The following is an 18,718-nucleotide window of genomic DNA, read 5'->3' on the forward strand; positions in this document are numbered from 1 at the left end:
GTAGAGGTATGACCCCGGGCAAGACCATCTTTGTGCATATTTGCCTCAAAATACTACAAATAAAAAATCTCACTGGGAAGATTTATTGAACGCTCACTGGGTGTAGAGCATGATTTTTGTCACTAAAGGGAGAGATGCTTCTACCCTCAGGGGATTTCTAAGTCTTTTTGAGGACTTAAGTAAAATTATATTACTGTTCTCAGTTATAAAGCTATAGGTAAGTAAAGCAGGTGGCCCTCAGTAGGACTGGGCTGGATCTGATTTCATCAGAATATTTATAACAAACAATCTGCCTTTGTTTCTAATTCTTTGTTTCTTTCGATAATGAAATAACCTGATTTTTTTGCAGCTTGCAAACAAAATACTTTGTGCACTCCATTTTTTTACTGTTAGATAATAGTTATTTTTGACCTCCCATCTACCTCCTACTTAAAGCATTCTTGCTAGAAATATATATCTCAGTGCTTATATAACCTCCCAAACAGTTTCCAGGAACTTAGAAGTGAGGGGGAAGATGCTGTAATAAGACTTTTTTCCCTACTATTTTCGATATCTTTCTTATTTTTAATACACTTGCTGGTTTATGGAGAGTGTTTGGCATTTACTCATTTTATATTGTACAGATTAGAAATATTTCTCACATCGTTTTCATTTTATCGAAACTCTGAAACACTCAGCTTTCATATCCTGTGAAATTTAACATAATTTTTCTGAGTCCTTTTACAAGAAAGGAGTAAAACACCAAGGAAACTTGTTGATATCAGATATTTACTTTTTTTTTAAATAGCAGTTTATGGTGAATATAATGGATTTGAACAGTCATATAAGTTCATTTGAAAATCTCATCTTGTCTCCTTTATACTCTATCAGTGTATGGTTAGAAAGAGAGGACTTGTATGAAAGAGAATTGTTTAGTGTTCAATTCACAACAGAATAGGATCTCACCTGAAGGCTTATAAAACATCTGAGAATTGGGTGAGAATTGTTTTTTGGTCAGTTGGTTTCATTGAATATAGATCACAATGTTTAACCACAGAATGTTTGATTATTCTACCCACTGACTATAATTTTAAGTATTGACTCCAAAACTGTGTAAATTAACAAGGAGAATTTGTAAATGATTTAGGTTCTGGTTATTTTAAGGATCATACATTTTTCTAATCTGGGTTAACTTTAGAATATACTCAGGTTATTGGACATTGATTGTCATTTGTGGAAGTCACAAGGATTTTCTCCTTGTTCTGATCTAGTGAATTTCTAGCTTATTAATTTGGTTCTAGCATATTAAGTACATTTAAGCAATTGCGCTTGGTTTTAATTTTGCGACGTTATTTTGGCTCTTGTAAGCAACCACGTTTATTCTCTGTACATGCCACATAGGGATTTACTCAAGAGTTGCCATATTCAAGTGTTTGAATTAGTGAACATAGATTCAAATACCAAGGTTAGACAATGTGTACGAAAGGAAGCACCATCATTTCGAATAGAGGCTTCCAACCTTTACGAGTCTAAGTCAAGAACTTTCAAGGCCTCTCCCCACGACAGTGGTGTTTTTAGCATCTATTGATTGTGAAAATATAACTGCCAAAAATCCACTATGCATTTAGTAACACTTTTAAAGTACAAGTTGTGTTTCATTAATCATAAAATTTATATCCATTTGGAAATTTATAGTGCATACGTGTGAGCTATTTGTTCTGTCTATAAACAAATGCTTGTCTACACAGGGATTTTGTAGACTCTTATACCAACTATTAAATCCTCCAGAGGTGAGCCCCTCATTGGATGAGAACATCTACTTTAATTTTAGTGCTCTGTTATTAATGTTAAAAGTGTGAATTTCCTTAAATTCAAGGTTGAAACACAAGTTTAAAGGAAACCTCAAATAACCAAAAATCTACTTAGGGAAATATTGCTGGGTAAATATTTTTTCTAAGTATGTTTAAAATTAGAATGACCTCTTACTGAACTCAGTCCAAAAGGTACAGAAACACAAGATATAGAATATTGCTAACATATGGTGACATTTAATATTAATTATTTGGGCTTTGTATTAAATCAATAAGATTTAAGATCTGGAATCCTATTGTAAATCTTTTATTAATACATGTAATGGCTGTTTCAAAGTCTCAGGCTGAATGAACCATCTGGGGAAAGACTGTCCCCAGAGTATGAATTGAGGTCTGCTTTGAATAGCAGGTTCCAATCTTTGCTGATTTATTCCCATTTTTAGATCTTTGGTCTTGTTCTCTTTTGATTGACCCCAGTGTGTGGTTTATCACATAAGAAAAACAAACAAAACATTATATGTTTCCAAAGTTATAGGCCATTTGGTATAATGAATGTTCCATCTGAACTGTATGTCAAATTTCCTGTTTCAAGTACCGTAAGCTTGGGATTCCACTATAAACTCAGGACAGAGGGAGTCACTTGGAGGATTAATTAATAATTTCCACTGTAGTAAAAGAAGGATATGTTCTTGGCTTCCCTTCTTTCTTCTTTATTCCTTAAAGACATGTACTACTTTTGAATGAGTTTAATGCATGTTGCCCTTTTATAAACAATATAATACCCTAGTGTTCATGGATATATATATATATATACATAAAAAGTATAAATATAAAAAAGGAATGATAAACACCAAATTCAGAATAGTTATAGAAGGTGGGGTATGGGACTTTGAAGGGATACATAGGAGGCTTCATTGTAATGGTTTCTTTCTGAAACTTGGTGGAGGGTACATGGATTTCATTATATTCTATATATTTTTTTGTGTGATAATAATGTCAATAATAATCAAAGGTCTGGTTGATTTACCTAATTAATACCAGAGAGAAGTGTTTTAATTTAACTATTATGAAACCAAAGGTTTTTATTCCTCCCTCCCTCCTTTGTTTTTTTTGTTTTTTTTTTTGTAAACATCTTTATTGGAGTATAATTGCCCCACAATGGCGTGTTAGTTTCCGCTCCATAACAAAGTGAATCAGTTATACATATACATATGTTGCCATATCTCTTCCCTCTTGCGTCGCCCTCCCTCCCACCCTTCCTATCCCACCCCTCCAGGCGGTCACAAAGCACCGAGCCGATATCCCTGTGCCATGCGGCTGCTTCCCACTAGCTATCTACCTTACGTTTGGTAGTGTATATATGTCCATGCCTCTCTCTCGCCCTGTCACAGCTCACCCTTCCCCCTCCCCATATCCTCAAGTCCAGTCTCTAGTAGGTCTGTGTCTTTATTCCCGTCTTACCCCTAGGTTCTTCGTCCTCCTTTGTTTTTTTCCTCTTTCTTTTTTTGGTAAATGATGTCATACGATCCCCGCCCCCCTCCCCTGATATTGGCATATGGTTAATAATCACATACAACAGAACATCTCAACTCAGTTACCTTTGTGTATATTTATAAATAGTCTAGTTTTGGAGGCAGGCAGGCTGGGGTCTAGATTTGCTGTTTACTAGGTATGGGAATTTAGGCAAGTTACGTAACCTCTCTGAACCTTGTTTTTTTAATTCATTAGGTGTAGACTATAATGATATCTACTTTTGGATTTGTGGTGAAGATGAAATTGTATATATAAAGATTCCAGTGTGTAGGAGGTACTCCGTGGATGTTGACTTCAGTTCTGTTCCCCACTTTGGTGCCCTCCAGTGCCTTGCATACTGTGAGGCACATAGAAGGCACTCAGAAATACTTAGTACTTGACTATATACTATATTTTAATAAAATTTTAAATTATTTTTAGGAGGACTTTCGACTGCATTTTAGAAATATTTCAAGAATCATGGATTGTGTTGGTTGTTTGAAATGTCGACTGTGGGGAAAGCTTCAGGTAAGCATATCAGGCTCAATCCTATTTTCATCCTTTGCACAAAGAATTTTCTGATTTTTCTTTTTTTCTTGTTTTTATTATAGACTCAGGGTTTGGGCACTGCTCTGAAGATCTTGTTTTCTGAGAAACTTATTGCAAATATGCCAGAAAGTGGGCCCAGTTATGAATTCCATCTAACCAGACAAGAAATAGTATCATTATTTAATGCATTTGGAAGGTTAGTTTCTACCAAAATTGTTTCTGCTAGCCAAGTAAGTCTAATGCAACATGTATACTTTCAGATAAAACTGGGTAAGAAACACGCTTTTTAGTGAAATTATCTCACTACAGAATTCTGCGATCTTATGAAATAACTTTGTAGATACACACAATCATTAAATAATATTCTTTATTTTCATCTGTTGACTTTTATAATCATGATTAATTTACTGAGTGGACTTCAATATTCATCTTGCTGAAACTGTATATTTTTTCTATGTTATTTAAAAGTATTTGTGCTGCCCAAATGTTTTTTTGAAGGTCCTGGAAAAATCATGTTGTGTAATATAGGTGTACACATAAAATTTCCATGCGAACTCACCATTGTGTAAAATGGTTAATAGTTCTTTTAAAAATAATTTGCATCAAAATGATTAGAAAACAAGCTTGAAATAAGGAACTTACCTTATAAAATTTAAGTATAGATACATTTCTTCTAGCCTATTATATCTAAGGAATGCAGAAATTTATTAAAATAACATTTTCTAAGGACTACATTACTTCACTTAAAAAAATTATGACTAATATTTTGGGTTTGATGTAATTGACCTTCAGAATTATTCTCTAGTATACAGAAGCTTGACAGTTATATTTGAGTACTTTGCAACTTTTTTCATGGTGGAGAACAGAGCTAAAGTACACTTAAAATAACAAACTTTGCTTTTTTATAAAAGTTAGTGAAAACAGTTTGATCACACAATTACTGTTCTCACTCTTTATAGTCCAAAGGCTTTGATTCTTTGTATATTTACTAAATATGGTATATTGATTAGTTTAAGTGTTTATATACTTATGCATATTTAAAATACATATTTTACTGCTTATATACTTTATACCTATGTACTTTAAATACTAAGCATATAAATATACTTCTGAATTCTTAAAATATCCTAATATTTTAATACTTACATAGTTTATAATTTTGCATTTTGAAACTTTAATACTAAGTTATGAATAATTAAAAATAACTAATTTCTGGGCAATGTTATCTTAGTTTTGACATGTCAAATTAAGAACTGAAGCTATCTATTTTACATTTGGCATCACCAAATGTAAAATAGATAGCTAGTGGGAAGCAGCCACATAGCACAGGGAGATCAGCTTGGTGCTTTGTGACCACCTAGAGGGGTGGGATAGGGAGAATGGGAAGGAGATGCAAGAGGGAGAAGGTATGGGCATATATGTATATGTATAGCTGATTCACTTTGTTATAAAGTGGAAACTAACACACCATTGTAAAGCAATTATACTCCAATAAAGATGTTAAGAAAAAAAGAACTGAAGTGCATCAAAATAGATTAAATGGTTTATGCACCTTTACGTTCGCTGAAATAAATTACTTAAATATTTTTCTGTGTTCTGAAAATGGAAAGTGACTAACTTATAGAGAAAAATTATCTAAAATAGTTTCTAAGTGAAATTTTTTTTGGTTACAGAATTTCAACAAGTGTGAAAGAATTAGAAAACTTCAGGAACTTGCTACAAAATATTCATTAAAGAAAACAAGTTGAAATGTGCCTGTTTTTGGACAACGGAGGCCAAAGAATGGAATTTCGTTCAAAGGCATTAATAGCAATGACAGTCTTAAGCCAAACATTTTATATAAAGCTGCTTTTGTAAAAGGGAATTATATTGTTTTAAGTAAACAATTTTTAAAATTGTGTTAAGTCTATGTATAATATTATTGTGAGTAAAAGTAAAACTTTGATAATGTGGTACAACTTTTAAAGTTTAATATTAAGTAAAATCAGGATTATCAAATTCATATATGGTAACCCTAAGTAAATGATGTTTTAATAATTTTGTGTAAGAAGATGTAATATAAATAAAACTATGGCCAATGTGACAAGCATTTATAGGAAAATGCTAAGCAGGCCCCTGATGACCCATTATTAACAGCCTAAAATTTTTCAACATTTAGGGTGACCAGATTTAGTAAATAAAAATACAGAATGCCTAGTTAAATTTAAATTTCAGATAAACAACAAATAGTTTTTTAATACAAGTATGTTCCATGCAATATTTGGGACAAACTTATACCAAAAAATTATTCCTCCTTTAAAATTCAAATTTAACTGGGAGTCCTGTGTTTTATCTGGCAACCCTACGATACATTGGTATGAAACAAATCAGTTTTAGAATTATATTGCTATTTTGATTGGCTTATTTTGGTGTGTAGAAAGATACAATGATAACTCAAAGGCATAGGGGATTTCTAAACAGTGTGAAAAGTTGAATAGATTTATATATTTATTCTCATAATACTTTCCCTAATTCTGAATAAAATTTTGGGGAAACTTTTTATTTTTATATAATTTCAAATTACAGAAATGTTTCCAGGATAGTACAAAGAACTCTTTTACCAGATTCCTTAATTGTTCATATTTGCTTTATCTCTCATGCTCTCTCTGTATACATACACACGTATACTATTTTTCCTCAATCATTTGAAAGTCAGTTACAGGCATTGTGCCCTTTGAACCATGAACACTTCAGTGTGAATAATTTTTTAATGATTTTTTTCAGGAAAAAATATCTGGAACTATATAATACTATAAGCCTTAGAATCAGGAATCATTTTGAGTTCCAATCTAAAATTCTTTTTGAGTTTTGTTACCCTTTTAATGCTCGATCTGTATAGTCATAAGGCATATAATTTTTGGTTTTTGTACATGATGTTCATTTCTTTTTTCTCATGAAAACTAAACTGTAATTTTTAGTGGTTTTCATTAAGAAAAGACCTTCAGTGATAAAAATATATGAAGGGGTTTAGGAATTTATACCACATGGTAATTGTAGGGAAAAAAGAAACTGTATACCTCAAAGTCATGGGCCCTCTCTGTATGTCTTGGCAGGTATATCATGTTGAGATGTAACATTATTAATAAAGCAGGGTTTATTTATATAATGGCTTAGAAATGCCACTTTATACTACTGTATACTTTTTCTTCTCTATGTCTGTAAGGCCTGGTACAGTGTCAAACACATAGTAGGTGTCCAGTAAATATTCGTTGAATGAATGTATGAAAATGTAGTCAGTATATTTAAATTAATAATCAAAGAACTAAATTTCACAATATATGTCCTATTTTCCTTTTCCCCCTCATTTGAATAGGGCAGGAGAAGAAAGATACTAACCTACTATTAAGCCATTATTCTTGGAGACTCAAAGGACTATGAAGTGAGCGCCAAATATAAAACTCTAAGGACATTTGTAGTACTCTGAAAATATGGTAGATCGGTTTAAATGGTTGTTTCACCTGTATACCTCTCTAACTCTCATCTTATGTCCCTGCCCTTTTTTTTTTCTTAAACAGCTAATCTTTTTGAAAGAATATTCCTATCTTCACTTTGTCACCCTCCACTTGCTCCTTAAATGAAATTTGGCTTTTGGCTCAGTAGTTCTTAACAATATTGTACTCTGAAGTCTAAAATCCCAATTCTAAATCCATGGTTTCGTTCATAAGCCATTTCTTACTTGACCTTTTCTTCTGCATTAGACACTGTTGATAGCCCCTCCTTTAAAAAGCTTTTTTCCCCTGGGTTCCTTATATTTCACTCACTCCTGGGTGCCTCTTTCATTTATTAAGTTATACCTCAGGCTTTCATTCCTGCTCTCTTCACCACCACCACTTCTCACTCTTGAGTCCTTCCCATTAAATGACCTCTAAATCCTTATCTTTGCCCCAGACTTCTCAGTCCATCTGCCTTCTACACATCTTCAATTGGTCGTCCCATAGACACCTGTGTGTGTCTTAAAAAGTCATTCTCCCCCAAACCCACTCTTATGCCTGTGTTTCTTCCTTTGGTTAATTTTAGAACCATCATCATCTAAATTCTCTAGGCTCACTTCTCTCCTCCACTTCTCCCCTGTCCAGCCGATGTCTAATCTCTAAGGATTTTATCTCCATGTTTCTGATATATCACTGTCTTTCCATTTTCACTGCTCTTCCCTAAATATGAACCTTTCTCCTTGTCCCAAGCCTGTTTCCCTTCTCCTTTCTTTCGTCCCACAATGCTACCAAAGTGGGCTTTCTAGAAGCACTCAAACAACGTTACTCCCTGCTTAACACACCTCAGAGATTTCATGAGGCTTTAGGAGGAAGCCAAACCCCTTTCCTTGGTGTACAAGCTTCTCTGATATGGGTCTTTCTGCTCCCCTGACCCCATGTTCTGCTAAAAACACACAGTTCTTCAGATGCAGCATAGTCAGGCCTCCACACCTTGGTACCTGCTATTCTTTCTATCAAGTGCCCTAGCCATCCTTCCCCACCTGGAAAATTTCTGTGTATCCTTGCAGGCCCAGCATAAAGCAACACCTCTGTGAAACTGCCCTTGTTCCATCCAAGGAGGATCATCTAACTTCCTCTTTTGTGTCATCACTGTAATTACAACCTACCTCTATTGTGTCACTTATTGTACTGTATTGTTTTTGTTTTATAAAGTCTCCTTTACTAGAATGTGAGCTCCTTAAGGGCAGGAAAAGGAACTTTATCCATTTCTGCATCTCCATAGCATAGTTTTTGGCATATGAACGCTTAATAAATGTTTGTTGAATAAATTGCTTTTAAAGTGACAACTTCATTATATTAATGGTCATATCTTCACTCCAAATATTCTTTACAGTAAGAGTCAGTAGATGCCCAAGGATCTGTGGATTTTAGGGGGGGGGTCAATAAAACTTCTCAAACTGTATTCAAAATTTTGTGTGGTTTTGGCAAGTTATGTAAGGGGCCTATTATGGAAAAAATGGTAAGAACTCTTCTTTCAGGGGAAAACATCACTGAAGAATTTCTTGAATAATCAAAGAGCTGCCCAGAATTGTGGGCTAGATAAATTTATACCTGTTTAAGAATCTAAGGGGGAGAGAGACCTTCAAGATGGTGGAGGAGCGAGATGTGGAGATCACCTTCCTCCCCACAAATACATCAGAAATACATCTACACGTGGAACAACTCCTACAGAACACCTACCGAATGCTGGCAGAAGACCTCAGACCTCCCAAAAGGCAAGAAACTCCCCAAGTACCTGGGTAGGGCAAAAGAAAAAAGAAAAAACAGAGACAAAAGAATAGGGACGGGACCTGCACCTAAGAGGGAGCTGTGAAGGAGGAGAGGTTTCCACACACTAGGAAGCCCCTTTGCGGGTGGAGACGGGGCCGGGGGGACTTCGGAGTCATGGGGTGCGGAGCAACAGGGGTGCGGAGGGCAAAGCGGAGAGATTCCCGCACAGAGGATCGGTGCCGACCAGCATTCACCAGCCCGAGAGGCTTGTCTGCTCACCCGCCGGAGCGGGCGGGGGCTGGGAGCTGAGGCTCGGGTTTCGGAGGTCAGATCCCAGGGAGAGGACTGGGGTTGGCTGTGTGGACACAGCCTGAAGGGGCTAGTGCGCCACGGCTAGCTGGGAGGGAGTCCAGGAAAAAGTCTGGTGCTGCCGAAGAGGCAAGAGACCATTGTTTCTGGGTGTGGTGCGAGCTGCAGCTATCAGCACAGACCCCAGACATGGAAATGAGACACTAAGGCTGCTGCTGCCGCCACCAATAAGCCTGTGTGCAAGCACAGGTCACTATCCACGCCTCCCCTCCCGGGAGCCTGTGCAGCCCGCCACTGCCAGGGTCCCGGGATCCAGGGACAATTTCCCCGAGGGAACACACGGCGCGCCTCAGGCTGGGGCAACGTCCCACTGGCCTCTGCCGCCGCAGGCTCGCCCCGCATCCGTACCCCTCCCTCCCCCCCGGGCCTGAGTGAGCCAGAGCCCCCGAATCAGCAGCTGCTTTAACCCCGTCCTGTCTGAGCGGGGAACGGATGCCCTCAGGCGACCTACACACAGAGATGGGGCCAAATCCAAGGCTGAACCCCAGGAGCTCTGCGAACAAAGAAGAGAAAGGGAAATCTCTCCCAGCAGCCTCAGGAGCAGCAGATTAAAGCTCCACAATCAACTTGATGTACCCTGCATCTGTGGAATACCTGAATAGAAAACGAATCATCCCAAAATTGAGGTGGTGGACTTTGGGAGCAACTGTAGTCTTGGGGTTTGCTTTCTGCATCTAATTTGTTCTGGTTTTATGTTTACCTTAGTATTTAGAGTTTATTATCATTGGTAGATTTGTTTATTAATTTGGTTGTTCTCTTGCTCTTTATATATATATATATATACACACACACACACATATATATATATATATATATTTACTTTTTCTCCTGTTGTGAATCTGTATGTTTCTTTGTGTGATTTTGTCTGTATAGCTTTACTTTTACCATTTGTCCTAGGGTTCTCTCTGTCTTTTTTTTTTAGTATACATTTTAGCACTTGTTATCACTTGTGGAATTATTTTTTTGTTTAGTTGCTCTCTTCTTTCTTTCTCTCTTTTCTTTTTTTCCTCTTTTTTGACTACTTTTAAATTTATTTTATTTTTAATATTTATTTTTTATTTTAATAGCTTTATTTTCTTTTTTTCCTTTTTTTCATTCTTTTTTTCTTCCTTTTTTCTTCCTGGGACTGACAGGGTCTTGGTGCTCTGGCCGGGTGTCAGGCGTGTGCCTCTGAGGAGGGAGAGCCGAGTTCAGGACACTGGACCACCAGAGACCTACCAGCTTCCTGTAATATCAAACGGCAAAAGCTCTCCCAGAGATCTCCATCTCAACGACAAGACCCAGCTCCACTCAACAACCACCAAGCTACAGTGCTGGACACCCTGTGCCAAACAATTAGCAAGACAGGAACATAACCCCACCCATTAGCAGAGAGGCTGCCTAAAATCATAAGTCAACAGACATCCCAAGCCACACCACTGGACGTGGTCCTGCTCACCAGAAAGACAAAATCCAGTCTCATCCACCAGAACACAGGCACTAGTCCCTTCCATCAGGAAACCTACACAATCCACTGAACCAACCTTAGCCACTGGGGACAGACACCAAAAACAACGGGAACTACGAACCTGTAGCCTGTGAAAAAGAGACCCCAAATACAGTACGTTAAGCAAAATGAGAAGACAAAGAAACACACAGCAGATGAAGGAGCAAGGTAAAAACCCTCCAGACCAAACAAATGAAAAGGAAATAGGCAGTCTACCTGAAAAAGAATTCAGAGCAATGATAGTAAAGATGATCCAAAATGTTGGAAATAGAATCGACAAAATACAAGAAACGTTTAACAAGGAACTAGAAGAACTAAAGAGCAAACAAACAGTGATGAACAACACAAAAATGAAATTAAAAATTCTCTAGAAGGGATCAACAGCAGAATAAATGAGGCAGAAGAACGGATAAGTGACCTGGAAGATAAAATAGTGGGAATAACTACTGCAGCGCAGAATAAAGAAAAAAGAATGAAAAGAACTGAGGACAGTCTTAGAGACCTCTGGGACAACATTAAATGCACCAACATTCGAATTATAGGTGTCCCAGAAGTGGAAGAAAAAAAAGGGACTGAGAAAATACTGAAGAGATTATAGTTGAAAACTTCCCTAATATGGAAAAAGGAAATAGTCAATCAACTCCAGGAAGCATAGAGAGCCCCATACAGGATAAATCCAAGGAGAAACATGCCAAGACACATATTAATCAAACTATCAAAAATTAAATACAAAGAAAACATATTAAAAGCAGCAAGGGCAAAACAACAAATAACACACAAGGGAATCACCATAAGGTTAACAGCTGATCTTTCAGCAGAAACTCTGCAAGCCAGAACGGAGTGGCAGGACATATTTAAAGTGATGAAAGGGAAAAACCTACAACCACGATTACTCTACCCAGCAAGGATCTCATTCAGATTTGATAGAGAAATTAAAACCTTTACAGATGAGCAAAAGCTAAGAGAATTCAGCACCACCAAACCAGCTTTACAACAAATGCTAAAGGAACTTCTCTAGGCAGGAAACACAAGAGAAGGAAAACACCTACAATAACAAACCCAAAACAATTAAGAAAATGGTAATAGGAACATACATATCGATAATTACCTTAAGTGTAAATGGATTAAATGCTCCAACCAAAAGACATACACTGGCTGAATGGATACAAAAACAAGTCCCGTATATATGCTTTACAAGAGACCCACTTCAGACCTAGGGACACATACAGACTGAAAGTGAAGGGATGGAAAAAGATATTCCATGCAAATGGAAATCAAAAGAAACCAGGAGTAGCAATTCTCATATAAGACAAAATAGACTTTAAAATAAAGATTATTAGAAGAAACCAAGAAGGGCACTACATAATGATCAAGGGATCAATTCAAGAAGAAGATATAACAATTGTAAATATTTATGCACCCAACACAGGAGCACCTCAATACATAAGGCAAATGCTGACAGCCATAAAAGGGGAAAGTGACATTAACACAATCATAGTAGGGGACTTTAGCAGCCCACTTTCACCAATGGACATATCATCCAAAATGAAAATAAATAAGGAAACAGAAGCTTTAAATGATACATTAAACAAGATGGACTTAATTGATATTTATAGGACCTTCCACCCCAAAACAACAGAATACACTTTCCTCTCAAGCGCTCATGGAACATTCTCCAGGATAGATCATACCTTGGGTCACAAATCAAGCCTTGGTAAATTTAAGAAAATTGAAATCATATCAAGTATCTTTTCCGACCAAAATGCTATGAGACTAGATATCAATTACAGGAAAAAATCTGTAAAAAATACAAACACATGGAGGCTGAACAATACACTACTAAATAACCAAGAGATCACTGAAGAAATCAAAGAGGAAATAAAAAAATACCTAGAAACAAATGACAATGAAAACACGACGACCTATGGGATACAGCAAAAGCAGTTCTAAGAGGGAAGTTTATAGCAATATAATCCTACCTCAAGAAACAAGAAACATCTCAAATAAACAACTTAAACTTACACCTAAAGCAATTAGAGAAAGAAGAACAAAAAACCCACAAAGTTAGCAGAAGGAAAGAAATCATAAAGATCAGATCAGAAATAAATGAAAAAGAAATGAAGGAAATGATGGCAAAGATCAATAAAACTAAAAGCTGGTTTTTTGAGAAGATAAACAAAATTGATAAACATTAGCCAGACTCATGAAGAAAAAAAGGGAGAAGACTCAAATCAATAGAGTTAGAAATGAAAAAGGAGAAGTAATAACTGACACTGCAGAAATACAAAGGATCATGAGAGATTACTACAAGCAACTATATGCCAATAAAATGGACCACCTGGAAGAAATGGACAAATTCTTAGAAAAACACAACCTTCTGAGACTGAACCAGGAAGAAACAGTAAATATAAACAGACCAATCACAAGCACTGAAATTGAAACTGTGATTAAAAATCTTCCAACAAACAAAGCCCAGGACCAGATGGCTTCACAGGCGAATTCTATCAAACATTTAGAGAAGAGCTAACACCGATCCTTCTCAAACTCTTCCAAAATATAGCAGAGGGAGGAACACTCCCAAACTCATTCTACGAGGCCACCATCACCCTGATACCAAAACCAGACAAAGATGTCCTCAAAATGAAAACTACAGGCCAATATTACTGATGAACACAGACGCAAAAATCCTCAACAAAGTACTAGCAAATAGAATCCAACAGCACATTAAAAGGATCATACACCATGATCAAGTGGGGATTATCCAGGAATGCAAGAATTCTTCAATATACGCAAATCAATCAATGTGATAAACCACATTAACAAATTGAAGGAGAAAAACCATATGATCATCTCAATAGATGCAGAAAAAGCTTTTGACAAAATTCAACACCCATTTATGATAAAAACCCTCCAGAAAGTAGGCATAGAGGGAACTTACCTCAACATAATAAAGGCCATATATATGAAAAAACCCACAGCCAACATCTTTCTCAAGGGTGAAAAACTGAAACCATTTACAGTAAGATCAGGAACAAGACAAGGGTGTCCACTCTTACCACTATTATTCAACATTGTTTTGGAAGTTTTAGACACAGCAATCAGAGAAGAAAAAGAAATAAAAGGAATACAAATCGGAAAAGAAGAAGTAAAGTTGTCACTGTTTGCAGATGACATGATACTGTACATAGAGAATCCTAAAGATGCTACCAGAAAACTACTAGAGCTAATCAACGAATTGGTAAAGTAGCAGGATACAAAACTAATGCACAGAAATCTCTTGCATTCCTATACACTAATGATGAAAAATCTGAAAGAGAAATTAAGGAAACACTCCCATTTACCATTGCAACAAAAAGAATAAAATACCTAGGAATAAACCTACCTAAGGAGACAAAAGACCTGTAGGCAGAAAACTATAAGACACTGGTGAAAGAAGTTAAAGATGATACAAACAGGTGGAGAGATATACCATGTTCTTGGATTGGAAGATATTGTGAAAATGACTCTACTACCCAAAGCAATCTACAGATTCAATGCAATCCCTATCAAACTACCACTGGCATTTTTCACAGAACTAGAACAAAAAATTTTACAATTTGTATGGAAACACAAAAGACGCCGAATAGCCAAAGCAATCTTGAGAAAGAAAAATGGAGCTGGAGGAATCAGGCTCCCTGACTTCAGACTCTACTACAAAGCTACAGTAATCAAGACAGTATAGTACTGGAACAAAAACAGATAGATAGATCAACGGAACAGGATAGAAAGCCCAGACATAAACCCATGCACATATGATCACCTTATCTTTGATAAAGGAGGCAAGAATATACAATGGAGAAAAGACAGCCTCTTCAATAAGTGGTGCTGGAAAAACTGGACAGCTCCATGTAAAAGAATGAAATTAGAACACTCCCTAACACCATACACAAAAGTAAACTCAAAATGGATTAAAGACCTAAATGTAAGGCCAGACACTATCAAACTCTTAGAGGAAAACATAGGCAGAACACACTATGACATAAATCACAGCAAGATCCTTTTTGATCCACCTCCTAGAGAAATGGAAATAAAAACAAAAATAAACAAATGGGACCTAATGAAACGTAAAAGCTTTTGCACAGCAAAGGAAACCATAAACAAGACGAAAAGACAACACTCATAATGGGAGAAAATATGTATAAATGAAGGAACTGACAAAGGATTAACCCCCCAAATTTACAAGCAGCTCATGCAACTCAATGTCAAAACAACAAACAACCCAATCCAAAAATGAGCAGAAGACCTAAATAGACATTTCTCCAAAGAAGATATACAGATTGTCAAAAAACACATGAAAGAATGCTCAACATCACTAATCATTAGAGAAATGCAAATCAAAACTACACTGAGGTATCACCTCACATCAATCAGAATGGCCATCATCAAAAAATCTACAAACAATAAATGTTGGAGAGGGTGTGGAGAAAAGGGAATCCTTTTGCACTGTTGGTGGGAATGTAAATTGATACAGCCACTGTGGAGAACAGTATGGAGGTTCCTTAAAAAACTAAAAAGGGAACTACTATACAACTCAGCAATCCCACTACTGGGCATATCCCCTGAGAAAACCATAATTCAAAAAGAGTCAGGTACCACAATGTTCATTGCAGCTCTATTTACAATAGCAGGACATGGAAGCAACCAAGTGTTCAATGACAGATGAATGGATAAAGAAGATGTGGCACATATATATAATGGAATATTACTCAGCCATAAAAAGAAACGAAATTGAGTTATTTGTAGTGAGGTGGATGGACCTAAAGTCTGTGATACAGAGTGAAATAGGTCGAAAGAGAAAAACAAATACTGTATGCTAACACATATATATGGAATCTAAAAAAAAACAAACAAAAAAACTGGTCATGAAAAACCTAGAGGCAGGACTGGAATAAAGACACAGACATAGAGAATGGACTTGAGGACACAGGAAGTGGGAAGGGTAAGCTGGGACAAAGTGAGAGAGTGGCATGGACTCATATATACTACCAAATGTAAAATAGCTAGCTAGTGGGAAGCAGCCGCATAGCACAGGGAGATCAGCTCGGTGCTTTATGACCACCTAGAGGGGTGGGATAGGAAGGGTGGGAGGGAGGGAGACGCAAGAGTGAAGAGATATGGGAACATATGTATATGTATAACTGATTCACTTTGTTATAAAGCAGAAACTAACACACCATCGTGAAACAATTATACTACAATAAATATGTGAAAAAAAGAAGAATCTAAGGAGAAGGTGAGAGGTGTTGTAAGTTATTTCATGCAAGAATTTTTCTCGGCTTAATGTGTGAATAAACATGTACTATCTAATAGCGTATTGGTATTTTAAATTATGGCATTTCATATCAAATTCGTGTATAATACTGATTAGTGTATACCACCTCTAGATGTGAAGTACATACAGTTATACACTTAATGATAGCTCAACTTAAGATTTTTCAACTGTACAATGGTGCAAAAGCGACACACGTTCAACAGAAACTGTACTTCCACTTTTGAATTTTGTTTTTCCCAGGCTAGCAGTAGGCAGTATGATCCCCTCTGGTGACCTGGGGCAGTGGTAGCACTGCAGCCCCCAGGCAGCCATGCGATCAGAAGGGTAAACACACCACACACAACCATTCTGGACCCATAGGACCATTTTGTTTTTTTACTTTCAGTACATATTCAATAAATTATACAAGATATTCAACACTCTTATAAAATAGGCTTTGTGTTAGATGTTTTGCCCAACTGTAGTTTAATGTAAGTGTTCTGAGCATGTTTAAGGTAGCCTAGGTTAAGCTGTGATGTCCAGCAGGCCAGGTGTATTAGACGCATTTTCACTTACGATAAGCCAAGGAAGATCTGTAATTATAAGCTCACTGAAAGCAAACGGTCATTTGTAACTCCAGGTATTTTTCTCTTTTCTATGGTAGCACTAGGCTTCTTATCCTTACGTGACAGAAACTCAATCGGTGTAGTCTGTTAAGAGAGATTAAGAAAACCAGACCTCCAGATAAAAGCACAAACACTTTTATTTTTAACAGTAGTGTTTTGTTACAATTTAGTGAAACAACAAATAAATACATTCATTGGCCACAGCTATACTTTTACAACCAGTTTGAAACTGATTATATAGCTGAGAAACACCATTAAACAATAAAAAAGGCAGCTATGCATAAAAAAGCCACTTTAGCTATAAATTACATTTTTCATAAAACTACTACCAGCTATAATGAGTGGCAAGAATTTCAAAATTAATGACCACCCAAATGAAACGATAAAAACAAGTACTGCTAACCACTGTAAAATTACACACTTAAGCAATGAAATTCTCTGTTCTAATTAAGGAACCAAAAAGAAGGTTTGAAATTGTCATCATGTGCTTCAGTGCAGGATGAACAGGGAATCGATAGCCCTTTGATTTTAAAACAACTCCTTCTTTCGAGACCAGACTTAAAGTGCTCCTAGTGCTTTGGAATTTTTAAGCAAAAACTGGGCCAGAAGTTTATCTTTTTTGTCTTTGGTGATATATTGTGGGAGATGTGTATAAGGAGACAAATGCAAGAATTCAGGTACCCTGGTCAGGGGTAAGAAATTTACAAATCTCAGATTTGGAAGAATCAACTAATGCAGCTGAAAGAACGAAGTTATTTTATCTGAAATATTTTTAAAAAGTTACCTTTGCTTATCTGGTCAAATAGGAGCATTATCTAGGGAAGTCTAGGGAAGCTTTACTAGAAAAAATTTACTTTATCACTTTGAACCCCGAGGACTAACAAAGGCAACACAGATCTTCTCAGATAGTTCTACATAATTAGATATCTAACATTATTAGGAAAATAAATAGTTGGCATTCTGAAAAGAAACCCAATAACTGAAGTCGCAATCAAAATATACTCAGGTAAGTGCATGTTATGTTGTTCTGTTACTACCAAGGTTAACTTCTATACTATAAATTTTTAAATAATTTGGTTGCATTGAGAGAATTTATTATAAATAAACCCAAAGTAACATTTATAAGTTTATGCTTTTAACTGAATTCAGAATCATTTTGTATGATAAAAAGATGAAATTTCTTTGGCTGTGTACCAGCCTTCCAAAAGATCAAAAGCATTATAAATTTCATTTTTTTCTTGGGGTTTCACTTATTGTTATACTTTTATGAAGTTACTGAATCAATTAATCAAAAAGTTGAAAGGTATTTTATGTAAGAGTAGAAATAAAACATAACTTTCCAATCAAAGTAAAGACAGAAAAGGATAGTTGTATTAGTTCCAGTTCTGAAGAAATAGATCAGCAAACAATTGTATATATAGTTAGTCATCTTTAAGCATGTTGTGACAACTTCCCAGTGTGCCCATTACCTTGGCATCTTGAGGTATTCAGCATCTACTTCTTTCCATATAGACACTGGTAGAAAGTGCATTTTAAAATTCTCTATTACCTTAGCCTACCATGTATTATTTTTTAGATCCAAGGTAGGACATCCAAGACAGTTTTAATGTAATTCTAAAAGTATTCCAATATTGTGAACCACTGGTTTTATACTTACATAGTTAGTACATTTACATAAGTTGTTCATTTAGTCTACTGCTGGAATTAATTTGAATTAAATTTAATTTGGCTTTTCCCATATACAAGATATAAAAATGTGAAAACTAAAGGAGGAATTACATGTCTTACAAAGTATTGCACTTGAGTTCACTGCAATAATGTATCATGATTTAATTTACCTGAGGATAATCCTGATT

General features: G+C 36.1%; 1 protein-coding gene across 1 annotated transcript in view; it reads left to right on the forward strand.

Annotated features, from left to right (window-relative positions):
• ERO1A (endoplasmic reticulum oxidoreductase 1 alpha) overlaps nt 1-8,784 on the forward strand; it is a 44,928-nt gene extending 36,144 nt beyond the window's left edge. The window contains exons 13-15 of the mRNA XM_060004558.1: nt 3,744-3,830; nt 3,914-4,047; nt 5,525-8,784. Of these exons, the coding sequence (XP_059860541.1) occupies nt 3,744-3,830; nt 3,914-4,047; nt 5,525-5,585 (282 nt within the window). The 3' untranslated portion in view covers nt 5,586-8,784. The remainder of the gene's footprint in view (nt 1-3,743; nt 3,831-3,913; nt 4,048-5,524) is intronic.
• Nucleotides 8,785-18,718: the final 9,934 nt, after the last annotated feature.

The sequence above is a fragment of the Delphinus delphis genome, chromosome 2 (genome assembly GCF_949987515.2).
Source record: "Delphinus delphis chromosome 2, mDelDel1.2, whole genome shotgun sequence".
NCBI lineage: Eukaryota > Metazoa > Chordata > Mammalia > Artiodactyla > Delphinidae > Delphinus > Delphinus delphis.